Consider the following 23135-nt stretch of genomic DNA (forward strand, 5'->3'; position numbering starts at 1 on the left):
TCATTGCTCTGCTGACCTGAGGCCCTAAACTTATAAAAATACTCTCTCTGTCTGGTTATTGGAGCATGCATTTTTATGTGTCTTGAACCACAATGGCTTATACACAGAGGAAGTAGCTATTCACTCCCTTCCTGTAATGCTTTTAAAGTTGAAACCTGAAGAGTAGAAACCAAGATGCAGATAAATAATGTTTTAGAAACCAAGATCTGCCAGTTTGGACAGTTCATTAGTAATCCATATGAGTAGACATAAGAATATTAATTGACTTGCAAAGTTTATGATATCTAGATTGTGAGCAATCAGAGCACCTTAAGGATATTGGAGGCAAATTGTTGGTATCCTTGAAAATAGGCATCTCTGTGTTAATGTAGTCATTGAGGGAAAAGCCAGGAAGCTTGTTGTTAAAGGAGTCTTAAATTACTCCTAAAATTTGATCGCAGGAGATTGACCAATGACTCTGTTATAAATAGACAACAGAATTTTTTAATGCAATCTTAATTAGGATATGATGTACTGAGAGTCTTTTTTTCATCTGTGTGTATAAGTGAATGCTTCCCTTCTTAGCACTGAAGCTATAAGCCTTTCCACAGTAATTGAATTATAAACAAACAAAAACCCAGCTCATTTGCTGTGGTTGCAGTAATTATGTAGCGAAGCAGTTAATTTTGAGCAAGTGTAGAAAGATGTCACATGGCCACAGAAAGAACCGCAGAAAATGACTTGCCACTGCAGCATATCAATTTGCTCCATCAGAAGCCTGATGCTTTGTCCTTTGTTAAATTCCACTTAAAATATTTGGTTTTAAAATAAGCTGTTGGCTTTCTTTTTTGCCTTGAAATAATCTATGCTAAATATAACAAAGGCACAAACAACAAAATCATTATCAATGAATCTACTTCACCTTTATGAACATTTTGGTGTTTATCCTAACATTTTTTTTCTAAAAATACAGTTTTATAGTTTCTTTGCTCTTTAATTAGAATCAAGGTATATACATGTTACTGTGGGTGCACTGACTAAAAAAAAGCTTCCTTTATTTATGTACCATGAGGTTCCATTGCCCTTTCTTGTTAGACTTTTCCTGTTTTAGTGTTTTGTGTTTATTTGATAAAGATGGTGGGATTCAGGTTGTGATAATGTGTGAGTTTGTACATTTTAGAATTATTTTTCTTCTGTTCCTGTTTCGCTAAAATTACTGCTATTTGATTAGGATAAGAAGGCAGGGTTTTCTGGGAAAAGACAATAGGTACTCGGTTAGAGGAAAAAAAAACCTTCAGGGGTAACATAAGAATTTATTCATGGGCACATTTGTCATAGTGCTGACAGGAGCAGTGACACACATGGCTTGTTTTGATGATCATTCTTGAATTCTACTTCCTAGAACTTGGCTCCACGTGTGTGTCCACATGCTTGGGTGGTCAGTGGCAATGCTTCTTTTAGAAGCTAAGCTGCCAGGCTGTTGACTCTGTGAATGAACCTCAAAAGTTCCATTTCTCTTTTGAGGTCATGCTTAAACCAAACTCTTGTTTTATGAGAGCTAGAACTGTCTTAGTATCCCAGTGTAGCTGCAGTGTCTGTCCGTCAACCAGCTGACAATTTGTAGGTGGATATATGAGCACATGTGCCAACTTTAAAAGCATAGTTCTTTTAGATGGAAAGTAACTCTTTTCCTTCTTATCCGGGAAGAGTCTACTGTGAGATGGGAACTTTCTACCAAGGATTACAAATTTTTCCTAGGACTCAATTAGATCCTACCGTTTCACTCTGCTGACATAAGTTTAAAGACTATTAGTTATCAAAATTATAGCCTCCCACTATTTTACAGTGGCAATGTCTTATTTTTTCCTCCTTGCATTAAAAGATCTCAGATGGGAAACTGTCGTGGTAAATTATCACAAGCAATAGCTGTTGCAGGTATGAAAATATTTGAATAAGTGACATAAACAAACTGTTTATCTTCTCAAATTATTTCAAATAGACTGCTTGAGATGCCAAGCATTTTTTATTGTTTAAAAATCAGCTTGTTCCATTATCAAAGCAATGTATCATCATCAGATTTTTGTGAATGTCTAAAAATAGATTGTATTTTTCAATATAAAGCTTAAATTTAGTTTTGGTTTCAGGTCCTCAGAATTTTTCTCACAGTTGCAATATTTATCCTGAAATAATGGTAGTCCATGTCCAAAGAGATGTGAAATGATGAGCTTATGCTGTCCAACATCATGCAGGAGGAATTGAGAGGGTCTCCCAGGTGGTCAGGTGAATGCTATTACTTTGGCAAATTCTTAAATCACCCCAGCAGGCAGAAATATCCTAGAAAGCAATGGTGGCAGAGTAGCCACTTGTAGCTGGCAACTAAAAACGAATCACTCACGTAATTGAATTTCAGGGAATATTTATTCCATGGTTGGGAGTGAGGTGCCTCACTGGATCACCAGTGTCAGCAGTTAACAGTGAGAAGTAAATGCAATTCCAAGATCGAAGTTGGATTTTGGATATTAGAAACTGTCCAAGAAAAGTAGCCTTTCAATTAAAAATGTACTATTAACTGCAGTATTTGACAAAATATTGTCTTCAAAGGAAGACTGTTTGTTGTGAGGCACTTCCTGCCTTTCATCTGCTTGAAGACCAAGGGAAAAAGAAGAAGCACCGTGGAAGCGGCAATCCTTTATTTTTATTTTTTTCTTTCATCAGTTGTTTTAAAACATAGGCAACTGAATTAGGTCACTAGAGAAGGTAAAGTTGGTTCTCATGGCAATACAGTTCCCATTTTGTGGTGAGGTCACTACAGGTCACTACAGGGCATTCAGATGACTTCTGCCAAATCTGTAGCAGAGATCATTGGTGTAATCCCTAGAGAAACTGAGGCGTGGGAAATAAGAATTTATAAGCCTTAGGAGCCTGGGGGTTATGTTGATTGAGAGGAAACTGCCCTCCAGAAGCAGGGTTCAAAGAAAGCGGAAAGCCCTCTGACTGGGGGCCAGTGTCTGACAGAGTGAAGACACTGTTGATTTGACTGGTTCTTGTTCTTGTTCAGCTACCTTGATTTGCTTAACCTTTGGGAGTTTAACCAGGCGCTTTCTAAAAGGAGTGTAGGACTGGTAACTTGGGGCAACATTAGGCTATTTTCAGTCATACTTGAATGCCCTAACCAAGATGATGGTAACTTTTTTCTCTCCCTTTCTTTTCTTTTGCTTTTCTCTTCTCCTTTTCTTCCTTCTTTTCCTTTTCTTTCCTCTAGTTTCCTTTCCCTTTTGCTTTTCCCCTTCCTTTTCTTTCTTTTCTCTCTTTTTTAAACTTTTCCCTCCTCCCTTCATTCCTTCCTCCTTACTTCCTAAGATTTATTTATTTATTTGAAAGAGTTACCAAAAGAGAGTGATCTTCCATCTGCTAATTTACTCTCTGAATGGCCAAGATGGCCAGGGCTAGGCCAGGCTGGAGCAAGATGCTTCATGCAGGTCTCCCACGTGAATTTAGGGGCCCAAACTCTCAGGCCAGCTTCAGTGCTTCTCCCAAGCATATTAAAGAAGAACTGGGTTGGAAGTAGGGCAGCAGGGACTTAAACCAGTTACTATATGAGATGTACATGGTGGTTTAATTCATTATACCATATCAATGACCCCACCAATATGAATGTTCTAAGTGAAGTTGAAGAAAGGAAATGGGGAACTCATCCAGAACGAAAACTGATGTAAGTTTGCTGAATTATGCATGGAAGATACTTCATCCCCCTTTTTTTGCTCTTGTCAGTGAATCCTTGGCAAGGGGATAATGCAGGCTGTTTGCAGTGAGTCCTGACTTCCACTTTTCTTATTGTCTGCTAGTGTAATGCCTCTCAGATGTTCTCCCTGTGTCCAAGAGCATTTTCACCGATATTCTGTTTGAGCAGAAGTCACAATAACCACTCAATCCTTCACTCAACTTCTCTGATTTCTGTTTAAAACTGTCAGTGCAGGTTTTTTCGCTCCTTCAGTTTGTAGCCTCCAATATTATGTTGGCATGCACCTTTAAATCAAAGGACAAAGTCTTTCGTATGGCAAGTGATGTGGATAACTGGAAATTGCCCTCAAAATAATAATTTCTTATCTACTGCATACTACTGTGATTTCTGTCATTAGAATGATGGGATAAACTTACCAGAAACTTTTCCTGTTTTGATCTGGTTCATTTCAGAGATTTAAAGTGCCAAAAAACCTGTGTAAAGAGTTCTCTCATTATCTTACTGTTAATAAACCTGGGAATTCTGACTTTTGAATACAGCACACTACCTATTTGGGTCATACATTCAGATTAGTCTCAGGTTTATAACTTAGTAAAAAGCAGTATGCAGAGGGTTCAGTGTTGGGTTTTTGCATATCAAACTACCATATTCAATGCCTACCTCCCATAATGGCATGCCAGTTTGCATACTGGCGTCGCTCCTCCTGATTCAGTATCTTGCTAATGTGCATGTGAAGGCAGCAGAAGATGCCAAATGTACTCAAGCTTTCCATGTGCAAAGACCAGAATGGTTATCCTGGCTCTTGACTTTGACCTGATCTGGAACTAGCTATTGTGGGTATTTGGAAAAAGGGCCACAGATAAAGAAATCTTCTCCTTGTGTTTTTCCATCTTTCAATTAATCTGCCTTTCAATGACTGCTCTAAAATATGTACAGTATATGACCTGCATAAAATAATAACCATTTATTCTTAATAGATCCAAACTTTATATGAGTGCAAAGAATAAAATATTTTAATTTTAGCTTACATCTTGTAGACTCAGTTTTACAGATCTTCAAGTCACTGGTTTCTACTATGATACCTAAGGTTACTGTCAGTCCCAACATTGGGTGCTTTTATTATGAATCCAAATGTGTGTTTTATGGAATTCAAAGTTGTGAGTGATTAGAGAAACCTTTTTGTATGCTCCTATCCATTTGAGACATAGACTTTCCAATTTTTAATATAACCATTCCTCTTGGTACCTCCCTTCAGCACACACATCATTTTTATGCTTGCTAGTATATGATATCTGCAGTCGTGGTACAAGAAAAATTGGAATATAAAGCTCCATAGACATAATTGATAGCAGCGATACCTCCAACATGAATTATCTCAGAGATTTGGGAAGTTAGTATATCATGGACTACAGGATTTAAAAAAAAATCGTAAGTTTTTAATAATCAGTTTTTTATACTTCTCTGTATCTAAATTTATATAATATTCTATAGTATTTATATAATGCCTTATTTTTTATTTTCTTTATATTAATAATAAAGTGAAAGAAAATCACCTAGCAAAGTACCTGGGTTCTAATATCTTTTAACATTTACTTGTTACATAAAAACCATTAAATGAACTCAAGGTTTATTTAATGGTATAGTCCTTAAAGACAGCCAGGTTAAGGAAACGATTTAATTCTAGTTCAAGCACATAATGCTAATTAAAGTGAAATAAGCTTTACTGAGTCACTTTAGCAGTGCATGGTGCATATCAGTTGAAAAAGGAAATCACAAATTAAAACTGACAAAGGTAATTATCGTGAGTTTTGCCTCTAATCTTTAGAGGACTTAATGTAAACTTTTTAAAAAAAAATCTTATTTCAGAAAAGATACTGCTACGATTATAGAGTGTAAACTTTGCTCCTAAATGCTTCTAAAGCACCTACAAGGTGAAGGGGCGCTGAGTTTTAAAGTCCAGATAGGACTACATTTATTACCTGTGTGCACTGCATAGCATGTCATTTACACTTTCCAGAGTTGTAGGCAAGTTTTTTTTTCAGATGTGGCTGATGTGATTGAGTATACAAAAGTAGGGCTGAGGTAGTTTAATGCTAATGAATCTGCTAGAGATTTGAATCTTTTGATTTCTGGAAATGGAACATCTTCATGATAATCATACACCGAGGGACCGGTGCTGTGGCTTAGCATTCTAGTCCTCTGCCTGCAGTGTCATCATCCCACTTAGGTGCTGGTGTATATCCCAGCTGTTCCACTTCCAATCCAGTTCCCTGTTTATGGTCTGGAAAAACAGTGGGAAAAGGTTCAATTTGTTGGAGCCCTGCACCATGTGAGAGACCCGAAGGGGGATTTTGGCTTAAGCCTTTGGATTGTTTCAACTGCAGCCTTTGGGGCCATTTGGGAAGTGAACAGCTGTACACTGAGATGTGTTAAGTAAAAAGTTATTAAGGGGTTTCCATGACTTTTCCTCTGAAGACATTAAAAATTACACTTTTTCAAGGGAAAATGCTTTCCTGTGTATGTTCTAACTAGACATTGTGAAGTCTTATTAACATATTGAGAAAGTTTTTTCTGTAATACAGAATTCTAAGAAAGCACAGGAAAAGCATTTAATATTAATGGAAAATGAATTAGTGAAGGCATACAAAATTCAGTATTTTGGTCACTTTGCAAGTTATAGAATTCTGTGTTTATTAAACTATGCAAAAATGCACATAATATGGGAAATATACAAATAAGTATAGTGATTTTTTTTAAAGATTTATTTATTTTATTACAAAGCCAGATATACACAGAGGAGGAGAGACAGAGAGGAAGATCTTCTGTCCGATGTTTCACTCCCCAAGTGAGCCGCAACGGGCCGATGCGTGCCAAGCCGAAGCCGGGAACCAGGAACCTCTTCCAGGTCTCCCATGTGGGTGCAGTGTCCCAATGCATTGGGCCGTCCTCGACTGCTTTCCCAGGACACAAGCAGGGAGCTGGATGGGAAGTGGAGCTGCTGGGATTAGAACCGGCGCCCATATGGGATCCCGGGGCTTTCAAGGCGAGGACTTTCGCTGCTAGGCCACGCTGCCGGGCCCAGTATAGTGATTTTTTAATCTGTCTATGGATGGCACATTTTTTTTTATCAGGGAAGACGCTTCTGAGCGGTCTTCCTGGCAGAGGGTGGAGGAAGGGGAATGGGAGCCTTGTGTCTAAGGAAGGGCAGTACCCCTCGGTCCCAGCTGTTAATAATGAGGTTATAGCATAGCATAGCATAGCATAGCATAGCATAGCGTGGTGGTGATGAACTTTCAAAGCCAGTTGTACCAATCTCCCAATGCTGGAAGACCTTTCACCATTTTTCTACTTTATCGGTTTCAAATTTTATCCTGGAACAGAGCTGACATTGTTACTCTTTCTGTGAAATGAAAACTCTTAACTGCACATGCAACAACCTTATTCTCAGTCTGGTTATTATCAACTCCATAGTTCCCCACTTCTTCTAGGGAAAAGAACAAGCACTGCGTTCCCATGAAAAGCCTCGCCAATTCTTAAGTCGGGCTTGTGACTTCAGAAATGGCCAGCTTCTTGACTTCCTTCTGGCTGTTCATCCCTGGTATAGCTGCAGAACCTACCCCAGACTTAAGTAACAAAAAGAAGCTGAACAATTCTTATCAGACTCTGTTCAGAGTATTGTTTTCACTAACACACCAAAGCAGAAGAAGCCAAGTTTACAGGTAAAGGAAGCTCCCAGAACCTGAAAGTCACTGCTATGACTTCAAAGATCAGAGCAGCTGTTAACTAAAGGGTAAATGTAAATAATGGACAAATTGGGGTCATGAGAGGAAATAAAGAGAATTGTGTAAATACTCTATAACTTTTGTAATTTCCAGATATCCAGGTGCCAATAATATCTTACTGTATACTGTCTAGTCCCTGCCGGCATGGACCACCCTTGTTGCACGCTGTTATATGCTTCTAGTTCCCAAATGGTCTTATTATGTGGGATTTATCTCACCAACAAATCCTGTATTGGTCCAACTCATCTTTTATAATCAGTGTCATTTCTGTTAATGTGAATCTATTCATCGGACTTGAGAAGGTTGATTTGGGATCGGGAGGGCTCTCTGGAGGAACTTTGTAAGAGGCATAGAAGGAATTGGCTCACTGCCCAAGTACAGGTTTGACAGTCATCAAAGCCACACAGCTGGGAGAGCTCAGCAAGCAGAATTCTCCTTTGACTCCTGGACGAGCTCTCCCTTCCAGTTTGAGAAAATCTGTAATAGGATATGAACTGTGACTGACATTTACTGTTAGGTTGTAATTCTCTATACACAACAGACAGTGGCAAATTTTTCTTCATGGAATCACAGAGGCCAAATATATTACTTTTTTTCCCAAAATTTTGCCCTCACTTGTATTCTCAGTCTATGATGTATTTTTAAAATTACCAAATATATGGTTGTATGTGAGGACTTTTTCATAAAAATGTGTACAAAGCTTTTGCTTCTACTTGAAAAATCTTTTCAGCGAGCATAGAAAGTGTTATACTCTGGAATGGATTAACTGACTTGTAGAATGTGCCCTTCCCTTGCATGCTGTGCTGCTGATAGGAATGACAAGCTTTCATGACATGTGTTATTCAGTAACTTGCCTATTGTGTTCATTGTAAAACGCAGAATTTAGTTAAAATGTTGAGAATCCATATTGTTTGTTCCACCCCTGCATGTCAGAAATATTAAATGGGGATACATGTGCTCTCCATCAATAAAACATATTTGTTTTGAAAGGCACAGTCCTAGGACTGTCAGTCACAACGCCTTCTGCAAGTATTTTAAGAGCTGCAACATCAATATTTACAAAATGCAAACCGAGGAGAAGTACATTGAGTCGTAGATGCATGTGCTGTCTTGTTCCTTGATTTCCTGTCCTTCCCCAGTGTATTTAGTGTGGTTAAATTGATGTGAAGGAATGTTTTGAAATATGAATGGAAATTTGGGAATGCACTAAATATAAAGAGAAACTAATTAAATTCTGGGAGGACTCATAAAATGGAATTACTTTCCTCCACCCCCATAAATGTATTGATTAAAAAGTAAAATCAGCCCTGTAATTATATGGAAGAAAGCACTTGTATTCTGGCTTTGGGATGTGCACCTGATAATGACATTGGAAAAATGATGTAAATTTCTGACGCTCTTCTCATTGGGCTTTAGGATGGCATGTCACAGGACTTTATGATAAATATCCAAGAAAAAGTTTATGCAATAAAGGCTTTCTAAGTTATTAAATTGTACCTAATGGGAAGGTCATAATTAATGTGGCCAGATTTATTAGCACCACTTAAATTTTTGTTTTTTAGAAAATAAACTCAATTGTATTAAAATTCCTCATTATGAAGTACTTTATTAAAATTAAAACAGATTTACTTAGGCATGTGAGAAGAATGACCCTTCTTCCTATGGTATAATCCACCTTTGGAAAAAAAAATGAAGTAGAAGTGATGTGTGCTATTTGATAGCACTGTGGTTTCTATTGTTGATTATTCTGCCAGGAGCTCTTGTGACCTTGACAAATGATTGTCTAAAGGAGAACACTCGCTTCTGGTCTCAACAATGCTTTTGTATCATTCTGGAAAGTTTTGGTTAGACACTCACTACAGAGTACTTTGGAGATCTTAGGTGGAAAGGGACTGAATTAATGAGAAGTGTTAGTAGACGTGCTTAAGGGAAGAATGATATTAAATTTTAAATTTCCTGATTTTAACTTTGTGCTTGAGAATTGCTTTAGCCTAACATCAATTGATCTCATGCCTTAATGTTGCAGAGGAGTTTCTTAAATGATTTTCCTGGTTTTTACCTTATAGAGGAACTTTTTTTTTCTAGAAAGTGTTGCCTCTGTATTTGAACAGGATGCTAGGCGATGAAAGTTTGGCCACTAGAGGGAGCAGATTTCTGTAAATTGAGTAGTGAGAAAAATATGTGCTGCAGGATTCCTGTCATCCTGTATCTCATATATAGAGCTGTACGCAGCCTTGCAGTGGGTGCTGAGGGAAGGACAGAAGGAAGGCATGTTCGGTCATAGTAAAACTCCTAGCTCTCTGTATGCTTATTGTGGGGAGCTTTAAAAATGGACAAAGAATAAGAAAAACGTCTATAAGTAGGAACTGCTTTTTTTTTTCTTTGCTAACTGTCTGCAGAAAATTTTTTTTCTTCTCAACAAACACGTAAAACAAAAGCTATTAAATGCAAACAAGCTTGCAGTGCTTGGGCTGGGGTCAGAGCACATAAAGCCCAGTTCTCTAAAGAGAACATGAAACATGAAAGAAATCGATAATTGTTAATGTACTGAAGAAGGTACTACTATGTCCATGAATCATCAAATTTGTACCATGTATGTATTAAATGGCAGAAACTGATAGATATTTAAGGAAACTTGGATGTGGAGCATCATAAAGCAAGTTATTTTCTGCTTAATTCTATCTAGTTTCACAGATAAAGTAAATGAATCATAGTATTCTGTGCATTCTAACTGATTTTCTTGGAAAATGTGCAGGATGATATAAAATCATTAATCGTTTTCAAGTACCGTTTATTAAATATACATTCAAGGCTATAATCTAAGAATTTAGGCTTATAAAGGTAAGCAAACCTCGTTCATGTAATTTATAATCTAGTAAATAATTAATTTTAAAGGCTGGCAGAAGCTAAGCTACTTCAATAAATATTGCATGATTAAAGTAAGAAATTGTGGGTTTTTTTAACTTTGAGGAAAAATAAGCATTCTTTCTTTGTATCCATTAAGACTGAAGAGTTTTACTGTTTTTTAAAGATTTTTAAAATTTGCATTTGAAAGACAGATTTACAGAGAGAGAAAAAGAGAGAATCTTGCCAGAGCTGATCTGATCTGAAGCCAGGATCCAGGAGCTTCTTCCTGGTTTCCCAGGCAGGTGCAGTGTCTCAACGACTTGGGCCATCCCCTGCTGCTTTTTCATGTGTCAAAAGCAGAGAGTTGGCTCACAAGTGGAACAACCAGGACACAATCCAGCTCCTGTATGGAATGTCAGCGCTGCAGGCAGAGGATTAATATGCTGGGCCACTGTGGGGGCCCCAAGAGTTTTGATTTATAAAACAAACTGTCATGTTAAGTATTTGCCATCTTGTTAAAGAATGGTAACTTAGGAAGAAGAAATTCCAGTTGGTGATGTTATCTTGATTCTTACCCGTTTTGATGTATTTTGATATATTTTGATATTTAATCGCTTCTGGGGGAGTGTTTTAAAAGTTACTATTAAAAATTAGAATGATAGTGTCTAGATTTTTAATCATTTTAAAATTTAAAACACAAGTCATAAAGAAAAAATAGTCCCTTTAAATTTAGAGCATGTTAGATGAAGGTTATTACATATAATTTTATACAGATGTCTGCGATCATTCTTAAAATATGTAAACTGGAGAACAGAAGATTAATAATCCATGTTCAGTGGTGAGTATCAGAGAAAGGGGAGTAAATAATTACTTCTTTTGTGAGGTGAAAATAATTAAAGAGTTCTTTTCCATGTGGTATGTAAAAGTTATTCCTGAGTTAATGAAATCACCAGCTCTGAGTGCTAGAAATTTCTGAAACGGTGGGTCACAGAGCACAGTGTGATGAGAATGAGAAGACAAGCTGCGAGTGGTAGGGATACACTGTAGGGACCTGCCGGACCTGGGACACAGCCTTCCAATGATATTTGCCTAAGGCATGCTCAGTGCTGCGTCAAATCCGTTGCCATGTGTGGATGTCAAAATTTGTACCAAAACAGTCGTCTTATAAGTCCATCTTTTACAAACCTTTGAAGTATCCTATTATGTTTTGCGAAGGATCAAATATGGACTGGTTCCTTAGCACCCTGAGGGAGAATAACATGAACACATGTTTGTAGTATTGGAGAACTGAAATCAGCATAGCTACAGATTAGACCAGATTGCAGAACCAGTTCAGTGTCAGTGAAATGAAATTTAAGACAATACCTTTATGTGAGAAGGTAGATGTGACTTTGGTAAGAGATTATATGGTGGCCAGATAGCCACTTGCAATAATTTCAGTTTGGGGAGGGGAAGTTATGCACATACACACATATTTATGTCCTTATTTCCAAAGGTTCATTAGAGGAAATGGAATTAAAATATATTTTGATGCAAAACATTTGGCTTTGCATGTATGGATTTTCATAAGAAGCATTTCTTGTGAACTTTTTGAAGTACCCCCTAGGTACAGATATCAGTTTTTTAGCATCAGCTTAAGCAAATTTTATATTTATATGTCTGTGAATTTTGTAACTCATGTATAACTAACGATCATTATTATCATCATTACTATCCTTACTGTTTATCATCAAAAAGAGTTGTGAAGAAACTGATAATGTATAGTGTACTTTGTGGGACTGGATATGTAACAGAATAAAACAAGTAGAAAAGATTGCCAGTGAGCAACGAAGATCAACCTAAGATTGGAAACTTTGTGGTAGTATCAGGCAATCGTGGAGCAACCAGGAACCTGGCAATAGACTTCAGGAAGAAATATGTTTGAATGGGTCTGGACTGAGATTTATTAGCTGACCATGACGAAATGAGAGCCAGTGCTCTGAGTTCCTGTATTTTGAGAGGATAATGAAGGTCATTGATAGATAACCAGAGAGGAGAGGAAAGCTAATGGAACATGTTTAAGACTAGTATTGACAGTTCCTTTGAAGTGATGTGAATTTTACTATAGTCATCATACTGTCCTGTTGATTTACTTATTTCTTTTTCTTTCCTCTCCTCCCAAACAATCCTTCCTGGCTTACTATTTTCCCTTCTCTTCATACTTCATTTTCAGGTCTTATGTTTCTTTTGCCTTATGACCAAATAACATCAAGAAAAATATAATAAGAGCAGAAAACTAGTATTTGTATGTTTATTTCTCCATATATTCTACTCCCAGGCTGGCAAAAAGATTTTTGCTTTGATAGATTAAAACAAAAACAAAAACAAACAAAAAAAAAACCCAGCACAAATCTGGCATGTTCATTACCCTCAAGGGTAATGGAGGAATTCACATGAGATCTTTATACATATATTGTACATGGAAATGACACACGAGTGTCAAAAAATATGCATAGCCAATGAAGTGTGGCTGGTGGTCAGAAAAGCTACTCAGGAAGGAGAGAAACACTAGCTGATATAAGCACAGCTTTTTAGAAATGAGCATTCAGAGGCCTTCCCTAGAAAGTGGTAATGATAAGGTGGGGTAAGATGTACAGGCCTGGGAAAGCAGGTGACGGACAGTACAGGTAAGGACAGTACAGGACAGCCACACAGTAAGTGTGGCTTGGCGAACAGGGCAGGCACCAACCCAGCAGCAAGCAAAGAGACCAGAGGAATGAATCGGAATTAAGTCTGGACACAACTCCCACAGCGTTTTGGCCGCCAAGTGAACAGTAAGAGTATTCAGCTATGTTGAATCCATTCTGTGATCTGATACCAGTGTCCTGCTCATGCCAGTGCTGGGAGGCAGCAGTTGCTGACTCATGTCATCAGGTTCCTGCCACCCAAGAGGCCTGAACTGAATGGCAGCACTTGTGGCTCGAACCAATAGACGGAAGCTCATGCTTGCTTGTTTCCCCTCTCTTCCTTATTCTCTTCTCCCCTCAAAAGAAGAAAGAGACTACCCTGAGTTCTATCTTGTGCATCAGCTGCTTGATAACTATGTTGTAGCCATGTAATAAATGCATATAACAAAAACCCTCATTAATTTTGAAACTAAAAGAGGGAATCACTTTTTTTGTGAGGCCTGTTGAGGAAAAGGAATTCAGTGAATTTCTGAAGAAGAATGTAAACACCTCCATAAAATTACAGGAAAAGTGACAGTTGCCATTTTGGGGTTATAATGGGTAACATGTCTTAGCCTGGTATAGAATTCTCAGTGTAAATAGCTTTTCCTCCCTACGCCCCTTCTCAGTGCACTATCTCTTTCAAGATAGCTATTGCTCAATCTGTAGCTTAGAGCAGCATTCCGTTTTGAGCACCATGTTAATCTGTCCCAAGGCTAAGAGCATGGAGTGCAAGTATTAAAAGATCTAAAAAATACATATTCCTTCCTGAAGTAAGGGCAGAGGGACCAGAACTGCCAGTTCAGTTAAGCCGTTCTTTGAATAGTGGATGCCTTATTAGTATTCATGAAGTACATATAGATAACATCGTGACTGAGTTAAAGTTTCAACTTGAAGAGCTACTGCTTTTCAATAAGAGCACATTTAAGGACACTTTTTGCATGAATAGTGACTGAATTGCTTCTCAAATGAAAGTATTACTTTATTGGATGAGATATTTTTCACTTTATCTAAGGTTTAGGATTGTCCTTAGAATTGCAATAAATAATAAGTAGCACTTGTAAAGGTTTTATCTATGGACTTTTAGGGTTAATTTGTCATTCGGAGTTATCAGGCACACATAAATATTTGCCTTTCTGCTGTGAATCCCCAAAAGTGTTCTTTTACCAGGCGCTGGATGCTCCCTTTTGGTGTTTCAATGGTCCAGAATCCATTTGTAATGTGGGAAATGCTTGGAGAGTCCATCACTTGAAAGGTTTTATAGTAGAGCTATTTTTCTCTGGTGAGAATTTCAGCTTTTGAATTAGGCTTTCTGCTTCTAGTCCCTGCTTCTCAACTTGCTGTGACACCTTGGACAAGTTACTTAAACTTCAGCATCTTTCGTTGGTATTCATAGTGGCATCTACCTGGAAGGGTTCTTGTAATGATTAGATAAGATGGAAAATATCAGGTTTGTAGCAAATGTAGCAGTTATATAGACACAAGTTTCTAATAAATGTCATGCATTAGTATTATTTATAAAATATGGGGACATGTGTGTTTCTGCACTGTCATGCAGTGAAGTGTTAGAAACAGAAATTATAAGCCAATAAATACTTTTACTAGGACTGCTGTATGTCAAATTCAGTACTAGGCAGTAAGAGAAAGAAACTGTGGCCCATGTCCTATAGAAGTTCACAACCTATTGGGAAATAGTGGGTTTGGAAAAACATGGAGATGAGTCCCTGGCATGGCAAGGTCAAGATAATCAAGGCTCAGAACAGAGAGGAATTTTGACTTGGAGCTTTCACAGAAGGCTTTATAGAAGAAGGGAGGTTTGACATGGCCCTGAAAGATGAGAACTTTGACAGAGAGTGGGAGAATTAGAGTGAAAGGAGTAAGACTCCAAAATGTGGTATCTCCTGGCTTTCTGTGGCAGCCTGTAAGGCAGGCCACATCAGTCTGGGGAAGCACTGGAGCCAGCACTTCCTTCCTCTGCTCTTTCCTGTAGGCTCCAGAGAAAGTACACAGCTTGGCGGTCTTAGGGGGCCCTCAGAGAGACCTGCTTTGTGGTTAAAGCATATGGCTGTCTAACAGTCGTATTTTATGGACCTTCCTTACACGTCTGTGTTTCATGGGGTCTGAATTTCCATGACCAAGATTTGAGCAAGATTGTATTGGGCATTTAGGAAACAGTTTAGATGCTGAAATATCCTATTAGCAGAGTTAACTTCACAGGAGTGCATTGATGACCTAAGTTGTTCGATAAGATAGTAGAAAGATGAGAAGATGGTGTTCACACAGTTCTTGGCCAACTAAAGGCATTGTGTCACTCAGAACAAAGGAAGCACTCCAGCCATCCTGTGCAGTTTCCGAGGCTGCACATGAGGTCATCTGTGAAGCATGTGGACTGCAGTAAAATGGGAGACATCTGTGCTTGCCCATGAACAGCATCCCTGACTGCATCTGTGCCAGCAGGTGCTGCCTGCTAAGCACATGCTGTCTGTCAAAGGCTTCTGAGAGGAGAGTGAGAACTTCTGGGTACTGTGCTGGGTATTACATGTATTGTCACGGTAATGGTATGAATGGCTTTGTGACAAGTGGTGAGTGGTAGAGGCAGGATTCCAAACGAGGCCTGTCAGGTTCCAGTGCCCTTCTGTTTTCTCTTATTTGAAGTATGACTTGTTCTGTACTGTTTTCTTCTATAATCTTTAAATTTCTCATGGAGTTTAAACTTAATAAAAGCCTTTATGGACTTTTACTACATTTGAAGAATATGGTTAAATTAAGCTTTTTCTAGTTTGTCAAGTTGATTTAGGTTACATTCACTACAGTGAATGTCTATTTAGGGTCACTCATCTTGGCATATAAAAGGAGAAATCTTGGGTTGTTTTATTTTTACAAGGAAAATTGAATATTCATTCTTTCTGATAGTTTGCTAGCATTATTTGAAATTTCAGCAGGATAATTTGATGATGCTGAGTCTTTCGAGTACAGAGTTCATTGATAGTTAAATAACCCAATTCTAATGATTTTAGAGTTACAGTGTAGAAAGGAAGAGTAACTCCTATTGAATAAAGCCAACCGATTGTTTTACTTATTGCATATAGATTGTTAGCTGAACTTGTACTTCTTTCAGAACAAGAAATCAAACTAAAAGTTGTGAGATTTCTCAAGGCAAAAGAGTTACAAGTTTAGTCCTTGATCACTATCAGAAGTTAGCAGTTTCTTCTCTCCATTGTTGAAGTAAGTAATAGCAGTAGTAATTATGCTCTATGGATAAACATCTTTACTGTTTTGTTTTTATCTTTCATTCTTCAGTCTTGCTTTCTCATTATTGCTAAATGATACTCAGGAAATCATTCCCTATCCAGCATTATGTTATCTTTTTAAAAATTTTTAAAAACTTTAGAATTTTATTGGAATTTTTATTTACAGAGAGAGAAGGAGAGTCAGAAAGATCTTCTGTCCACTGGTTCACTTCCCAAGTGGCTGCAGCAGTGGAAGCTGAGCCAGTCTGAAGCCAGGAGCCAGGAGGAAGGAACTTCTTTCAGGTCTCCCATGCTGTTGTAGGGACCAAGGTTTTGGGCCATGCTCGACTGCTTTCCCAGGCCATAAGCAGGGAGCTGATGGGTAGCAGAGCAGCTGGGCCACCAACTTGTGCCAATATGCGATACAGGATTAGCCAGTTGAGGTGATGTGCTGGCCCCCAGTATTGTATCTTCTTTTTGCAAATTGAAAATAGATCCATAGGGAATTAAAACATAATTAGATAACCACAAATTATTTGAATGTTGAGGCATTTCATAGTTACTAATAATATGACCGGTATCATCTCCAGGTCATCATCTCCACTTACCTCTTCATCCTCCATCCATTCTAAAACTGTATCTGCTTTCTTCTAGGCACTGTTTCAGGGGGAGGTAGGATGTGGTGCCTATCAGTCTGTTTCCCTTCAATTCCAGGTGCGAGGAGGTACTCACCCACATGCCACTGTGTTCTGCACACTGGAGCCACAAACTTTTCCAACCCACATCTGTTCCCTCTCAGGTTAGAATCTCAAAATCAAGAGAAATGAGTGAGATGGTGCTTGCTTTTGAAGCCATCCAAGAAGAGTGAGTCATGACGACAGTTTAGCACCAGGGATCTTACTGACATCTCTTGCAGCCAGCTGCTTTTCGTGTGCTGCTGTCTCCGGATGCTTCTGAGCTGACACAGTCTTAGCCCAAAAGAAAAGGCCAATTTGTGGAGGCTAGTGCAGTTCAAGGGGCAACATGGTAATGTTATTAGCAATATTAAGTCATTCTAGTGTATTTATGGATGAGGAGAGATTAATTTTGTAGTATTAGAAAAGACATTGTATCCAAAGTAACTTGTGGATTACATGGAAAAAACTCAGAGTGGAAGGAATGAATTCTGATTGTTTGGAACTCAAAAATCACTTAAACTGCACATTAATTTATGTATTGAGATTCTGTTTTCTCTTTGAATACTGAGGTGCTTGAAAAATAACAAAGGTGCACACATATGTTTATATATTCATATATATGTGTATACAAATACGTTTACACGTAAGTATACATAATTTAATTAAGAATTCCTGGATCTGTGAGCATTGGCAATCACTTTTATTGTCTCCAGTTGATTAAAAACTGCTTGACTTACAAGTTCTTCATTGATTTATTTTTTTTAAACCAAGTTATCTCATAAACTAGTGTGCCTCCAATATGGGTTTAATTACCACTCAAGCAGCTCAGTCTAAAGTGATTAATAAATCACTTCTCAGCCTTTTGGCTAAGATCAAGTGTATAGTGATTAATAAACCGTAAAAATACCCGTTTCCTCCTCTCTCTGTATAGCATTTATATTTTTGGAAATTGGATTGCCTGTGCCAAGTTTTCTTTGCAGATAGAATGGGAATTGTTAAATGATCTGTCAATTCCTAAGACTTCTTTGTTCCTTTATAAAGAGCACGCTAAATAATTCCTTTTAGAGTTTTCAGTAACTTCTTGCATTGTAGAGGCAGCCACATGAGTCTTGTAATTGCTGCAGATACTCAGCAGAAATTTCTTGCCATGAAGGCCAAGAAGGTTTTTGTTTTACTTCTTTCTTGTTTTGAGGGGAGTTATGCAAAGTATTTCACAAATCAAAGATTATTTTATCAAAATGGACACTTAAAATTATTTTAATCAAATGAAGACTACAAGAAATAATCTGGATGATCATCAGTAGAGACCAAGTAAATTGGGATAATTCACATTTTGAAATATCATGTTGTTAATAAAAAAATTGTTGAGACATATCCTGGTGTGTTAACCTAGAGAAAATGTTATTTTGGTGAAAATAAATGTTTTAAATGTCTACATAATCAGATATTTTTAAACTGTACCCTAACAGTTTTGCCACTGATCAAAGGGTAGGCACGCAGTTAGAATCCAGAAATAGACTCATGTCCATATGGTAATGCAGTATAGAATAAAAGTTACATTCCAAAGGAATGGTGGAAAACTGGATTATTTAGGAAATGATTATGCCATATTTAGCTGTTTGGAAAAAAAAGGATAAGGTCTGTCATTATCTCATTCCTTTTATCATAACAAATTCCCAATGGATCAAATATTAAGGATATATAATATGCAGTCAGGTAAGATCTAAAAGAAAAAAGATACTGATTTTTTCCTTGATTTTAAAGTGAGAAAGATATGAGTCTGGCATGAAATCCAGAAATAATTAAAGAAGACATATATATGAATTTGCCTATGCCGTGTTTTTGAGAAGACTTGGCAGCTGGGTGAAGCTGGATACTATATATTCCTACACCCTAGTGGTTTTTTTTTAAAGATTAGTTTATTTATTGGAAAGGCAAATTTTATAGAGAGGAGAGACAGAAAAGTCTTCCATCTGCTGGTTCACTCCCCAAATGGCTGCAATGACCAGAGCTAAGCTGATTTGAAGCCAGGAGTCAGAAGTCTTTTTCAGGTCTCCCACATTGTGTGTGCAGTGTCCCAAGTATTTGGGCCATTCTCTGCTGCTTTCCCAGGCAACAAGCAGGAAGCTGGATGGGAAGTGGGGCAGCTGGCATACAAATTAGTGCTCACATGGGATGCTGGACATTTGAAGGTGGAGGATTAACTTGTTTAGCCACAATGCCAACTTTCCCAACCTACCTCCTCCCCAGTTTCACTTTTAATGTGGTATGAAAAGTTTAATGCTATTACTTTGCAGGCAATGGACCAAGACCAACTTCTGTGGCCACTACCCAGTGATTTGTATTAACTGCATTTGTGTTTTAAGTATCCAGGAGCCAGTGAAATTGATGGCATTTGATTGTTGGATGCATTTGTTTTGTTTTTGCCTGAGTGTATCTAATCAGTAACTTGTATACTAACTGATTTTGAATGAGTGACAAAGAACAAGTAAAAAAAAAACTCCAAGAAATCTTGTGGGAAATTAATGTGCAATTCCCCTGGACTGTTGCAAGAGCATAATGGAGAGGGCAAATGCCATTCTAGTTATTTTTTATGTATAAAATGAGTATGTGCTGATTTTTTAACATCAGCAACAAGTTTTTTAAATTGTATGAAAAAGTGATTGAGTTTTGGGTTCTGAAAGAACTTACATTTACAGTCTGACTACTTTGTAACTAATCAATAGTCCGTTAATAATATTAAACCTAGGAGCAAAGTTCTGTTAGCAGATTTCTGTAGGTTGGAGAGATATAAAGGCTTTTTTCTTTGTTGTGTCATAGTGCGCTCATCCTGTTAAGTGACCTACAGCGTGTTTGTGCAGCGAATCCTTGGAAGTCACATACTGTTTAAAAAACATGTCATCTCACAGAATAGCCTTATTTCAAGTGAAATAATTTCCTAGAATCATTTGACTGAGTAATCTCACAAGCACAAATTTCTTGTAGTGTAGAACACAAATTCATGCAGATGGTTCTAATAGAACAGGAGCCATTAGAGAATGCCTGGCAGCCACCTCAGTGAGCACTTTGGCTCCTATGGTAGGCATCTTGCTTACATGTTCCTTTGATGGGAAACTGAGAAACATAAAGAGGTGAGGGAAACTAGTACTCATCCTAAATCTTGTTCGGATTTTTCATTTTTAGTTACAGAGTAGTGGGAGGAAGTGTATTTCCTAAAAGTCAAATTTTACAAGCGCAATTTAGCCCATTGAAACAGGCTTGGTTATGTTCTTAAAATTCTCACTGAATCTAGTAAATGACTGAACTGGTAGGTAGTTTAGTCATTAAAACTAAAGTCCACTTAAAGCTAAGGGGGATTAAATAAACAAATTTCAGTAACATTTCCTTGGATTTCTGTGTCCATATGTGTGTGTTTATGTGCCTCCATCTCTGTCTTCTTGCTACAGGTCAGAGTAATGAAAGGCAGTAATATAAATAAAGATCATTCAGCAGAAGGAGAGGGGGCTGGAAAACGACCAAAGAGGAAGTGTCTCCAGTGGCATCCATTGCTAGCAAAGAAACTTCTCGACTTTTCAGAAGAAGAGGAAGAAGAAGACGAAGAGGAAGATATTGATAAAGTAAATCTTTCCATCACTGTAGACATTCCAGGCTTGTTAAACACTCATAACATTATTGGATCCATAATGAATATGTATAGTACAGAAATTGGGTTCCTAGAAGTCTGTATAACTTGAATTCTAAGTAACTATATATTTTTGTTCATTTTTTTAAAGTTTCTATTTTTATTTACTTGGAAATCATATGTATACACATCCAACCACCTGTTCCCTCCTCAGATACTTCATACATCCAGTGCTGAGCCCGGCCAAAGCAGGAAACTTCTGCATGGCTAGAAGTGATCCAAGTACTTGATCTGTCATCTGTTGCCTTCCAGAGGACACATTAGCGGAAAGCTGAATCAGAAATGGAGGCTGGGATTGATCCCAGGCACTCTGATATGAAGTAGTGGCATCTCAGCTAGTGGCTGAACCTGTTGTGTTGCCCTGCCCACTACATTCCACTTATTGATTGCCCTTGAATTAGCTGTACTGCTTGTACTTCAGAAACCAGCAGATCCTTCTTAAATAATATTTCAGTCAGTCTGCTATTGGTTTGTAGATAGTGTTCAAATGGGTTGAGAGTATTACCAGAACTTGAATATTCACCTATGCCCCTCACTTCCAGCCTGGCCCAGCCCTGCCGCCAAAGGTTGTTCCCGAGCTGCTGTGCTGGTCTTCATCTCTGTGACCTTCCTGCTTGCACCAGGCCCCGTGTGATCTGTGTGTCCTATGAGTCTGCTTCTCTAGCCACAGCGCTCAGCAGCGGCTCTCGTTTAGAAAGTCATCCAACCATGCAGGCACATAGTACGCCTTAGGTGAATGGAGGAATAAATAACATGTTGTGCCACTGCAAGCTTTGTAAACATGTTTTTAACATTTTTCAGGCCTTTAATAGTTGTTCACCATTTTGTCCTCATTGTTTGCACTGATCTCAGCAGGAATTGCAAACATTTTCCTTTTTCCTCACATTCCGTGGAAGACTCTGTAGATCTCTGCTGTGGTCTTTCCATGATGATCTTTTGTCCTCTTTCACAAAGATAGCAGAAGCCGCTGGGATGACTCCTTCAGCATCTTTATGCGCCTATGCTCTCTTCTCACTTCTTATTTATTTTCTTTTTTCTGTTTTTTTCCTGTTTAGGGAAATTGCCAAGCTTATGGTTAATTAAGTTATCTGTCATATTTGCACCGGTTGCTCACTTGGTCCTTGAAGCTTTCTCCTATTTCTGCAGGGGCACTCAATGTTTCCATTTCTACCTTGCTCACTGTTGCTTCCCAATTTCTTTCATTTGATATGTCTTTATGTTTTACTCTCAGATGTTGTTTTCTGGTCCTTGAATTTTCTTTCATGTAAATGCTTAAAAGATTTATGTATTTGAAAGAAGAGGAGTGACACAGAAATATTCCATACACTGGTTCTCTCCTAAAATGTCTACAGCAGCTAAGGTGGGTCAGCTTGAAGCCAGGATACAGAAACCCCAGCTGGGTTTCCCACATGAGTGTCAGGGCCCCCAAGTGCTTGGACCATCATCTTCTGTCTTCCCAGGTACCTTACAAGGAGTCTGGATTGAATATAGAAGTGCCATGGTGCAAGTCAGCATTCTGATGTGGGAAGTGTTTCCAAGTGGCAGTTGAAATCTGTGTGCCAAAATGCCTGCTCCTGGACTCATAGTTCTGACTGTGTACTTGCTATATCCACTTAAATATCAACTACGAATTCCAGTTTAAGTGTGTTTTAAAACAAAGCTTTTGCTTTTCTATTTTAAACTTTCTACAGCATCTTCCCATTCTTGTTATATGGGAACTGCAACATGCTAGCTTGCCAGACCTACAACTTTGTAGATATTATATACATGCCTTATTTTGTTAGAGCCTTGGATTCATCAGCAAATCCTCTTACTATACCTTGACAATATTTCTCATGATGTCTTCTTAACAATACTGTACCAGCGCTGGGATCCACACTACCACCATTCCTAGTGCAGAGTTTTGTTCCTACCCTCTCCCTGTCTCTTGATCTTGTTCTTCAATCTATTCTCAACAATGAATCCTAATTCTTTCAACTGGTAAGGCTGATTATGCCATTCTGTTTCACAGAAGCAGAGAATTAGTGTCATCACTGCTCTTTTTCACCTCCAACAGCACCTGGCCCATAGCAGGTGTTAGTAAATAATCATATTGAGTGAAAAATAGAGATCGTTAAATTTGCTTCTCTTGTCACTCTATGCTTAGCCATCTTTTCTACCTCCATAGCATGACTACCTTCCTGTTGGCATCTGCCAGAATATTCTCCTATAGACTTGGGTGTCCACATAGCACACTTCACAGCTGCTTTAAATTTGAACTGTCCAGCCTTGGTTTTCTGCTTCCCACAGATCTAATTTCTGTCACTAGAAAAAAAATATTACTCTTTATTGTATGAGAAAAAAACCTTACCACTTGAGCTGGAAGCATTGTTGCTTTTTCAAGAATTACAACCCATCTAGATAACTAAGCACTCTTGGTTCCACCTCACGAGTGTTATTTCTGTCTTTTTAAAAGATTTATTTGAAAAAGCAAAGTTACAGAGAGAGAGGC

General features: G+C 38.1%; 1 protein-coding gene across 10 annotated transcripts in view; it reads left to right on the top strand.

Annotated features, from left to right (window-relative positions):
* The window catches only part of BBX (BBX high mobility group box domain containing), a 278443-nt gene that overhangs the window by 148864 nt on the left and 106444 nt on the right, over positions 1 to 23135 (top strand). For all 10 annotated transcript variants that reach the window (XM_058661831.1, XM_058661829.1, XM_004593214.3 and 7 more), the window contains one exon: positions 20409 to 20579. In XM_058661831.1, coding sequence (XP_058517814.1) covers positions 20418 to 20579 — 162 coding nt within the window. In that variant the 5' untranslated portion in view covers positions 20409 to 20417. The remainder of the gene's footprint in view (positions 1 to 20408; positions 20580 to 23135) is intronic.

Source organism: Ochotona princeps, chromosome 3 (genome assembly GCF_030435755.1).
Source record: "Ochotona princeps isolate mOchPri1 chromosome 3, mOchPri1.hap1, whole genome shotgun sequence".
Classification (NCBI taxonomy): Eukaryota; Metazoa; Chordata; class Mammalia; order Lagomorpha; family Ochotonidae; genus Ochotona; species Ochotona princeps.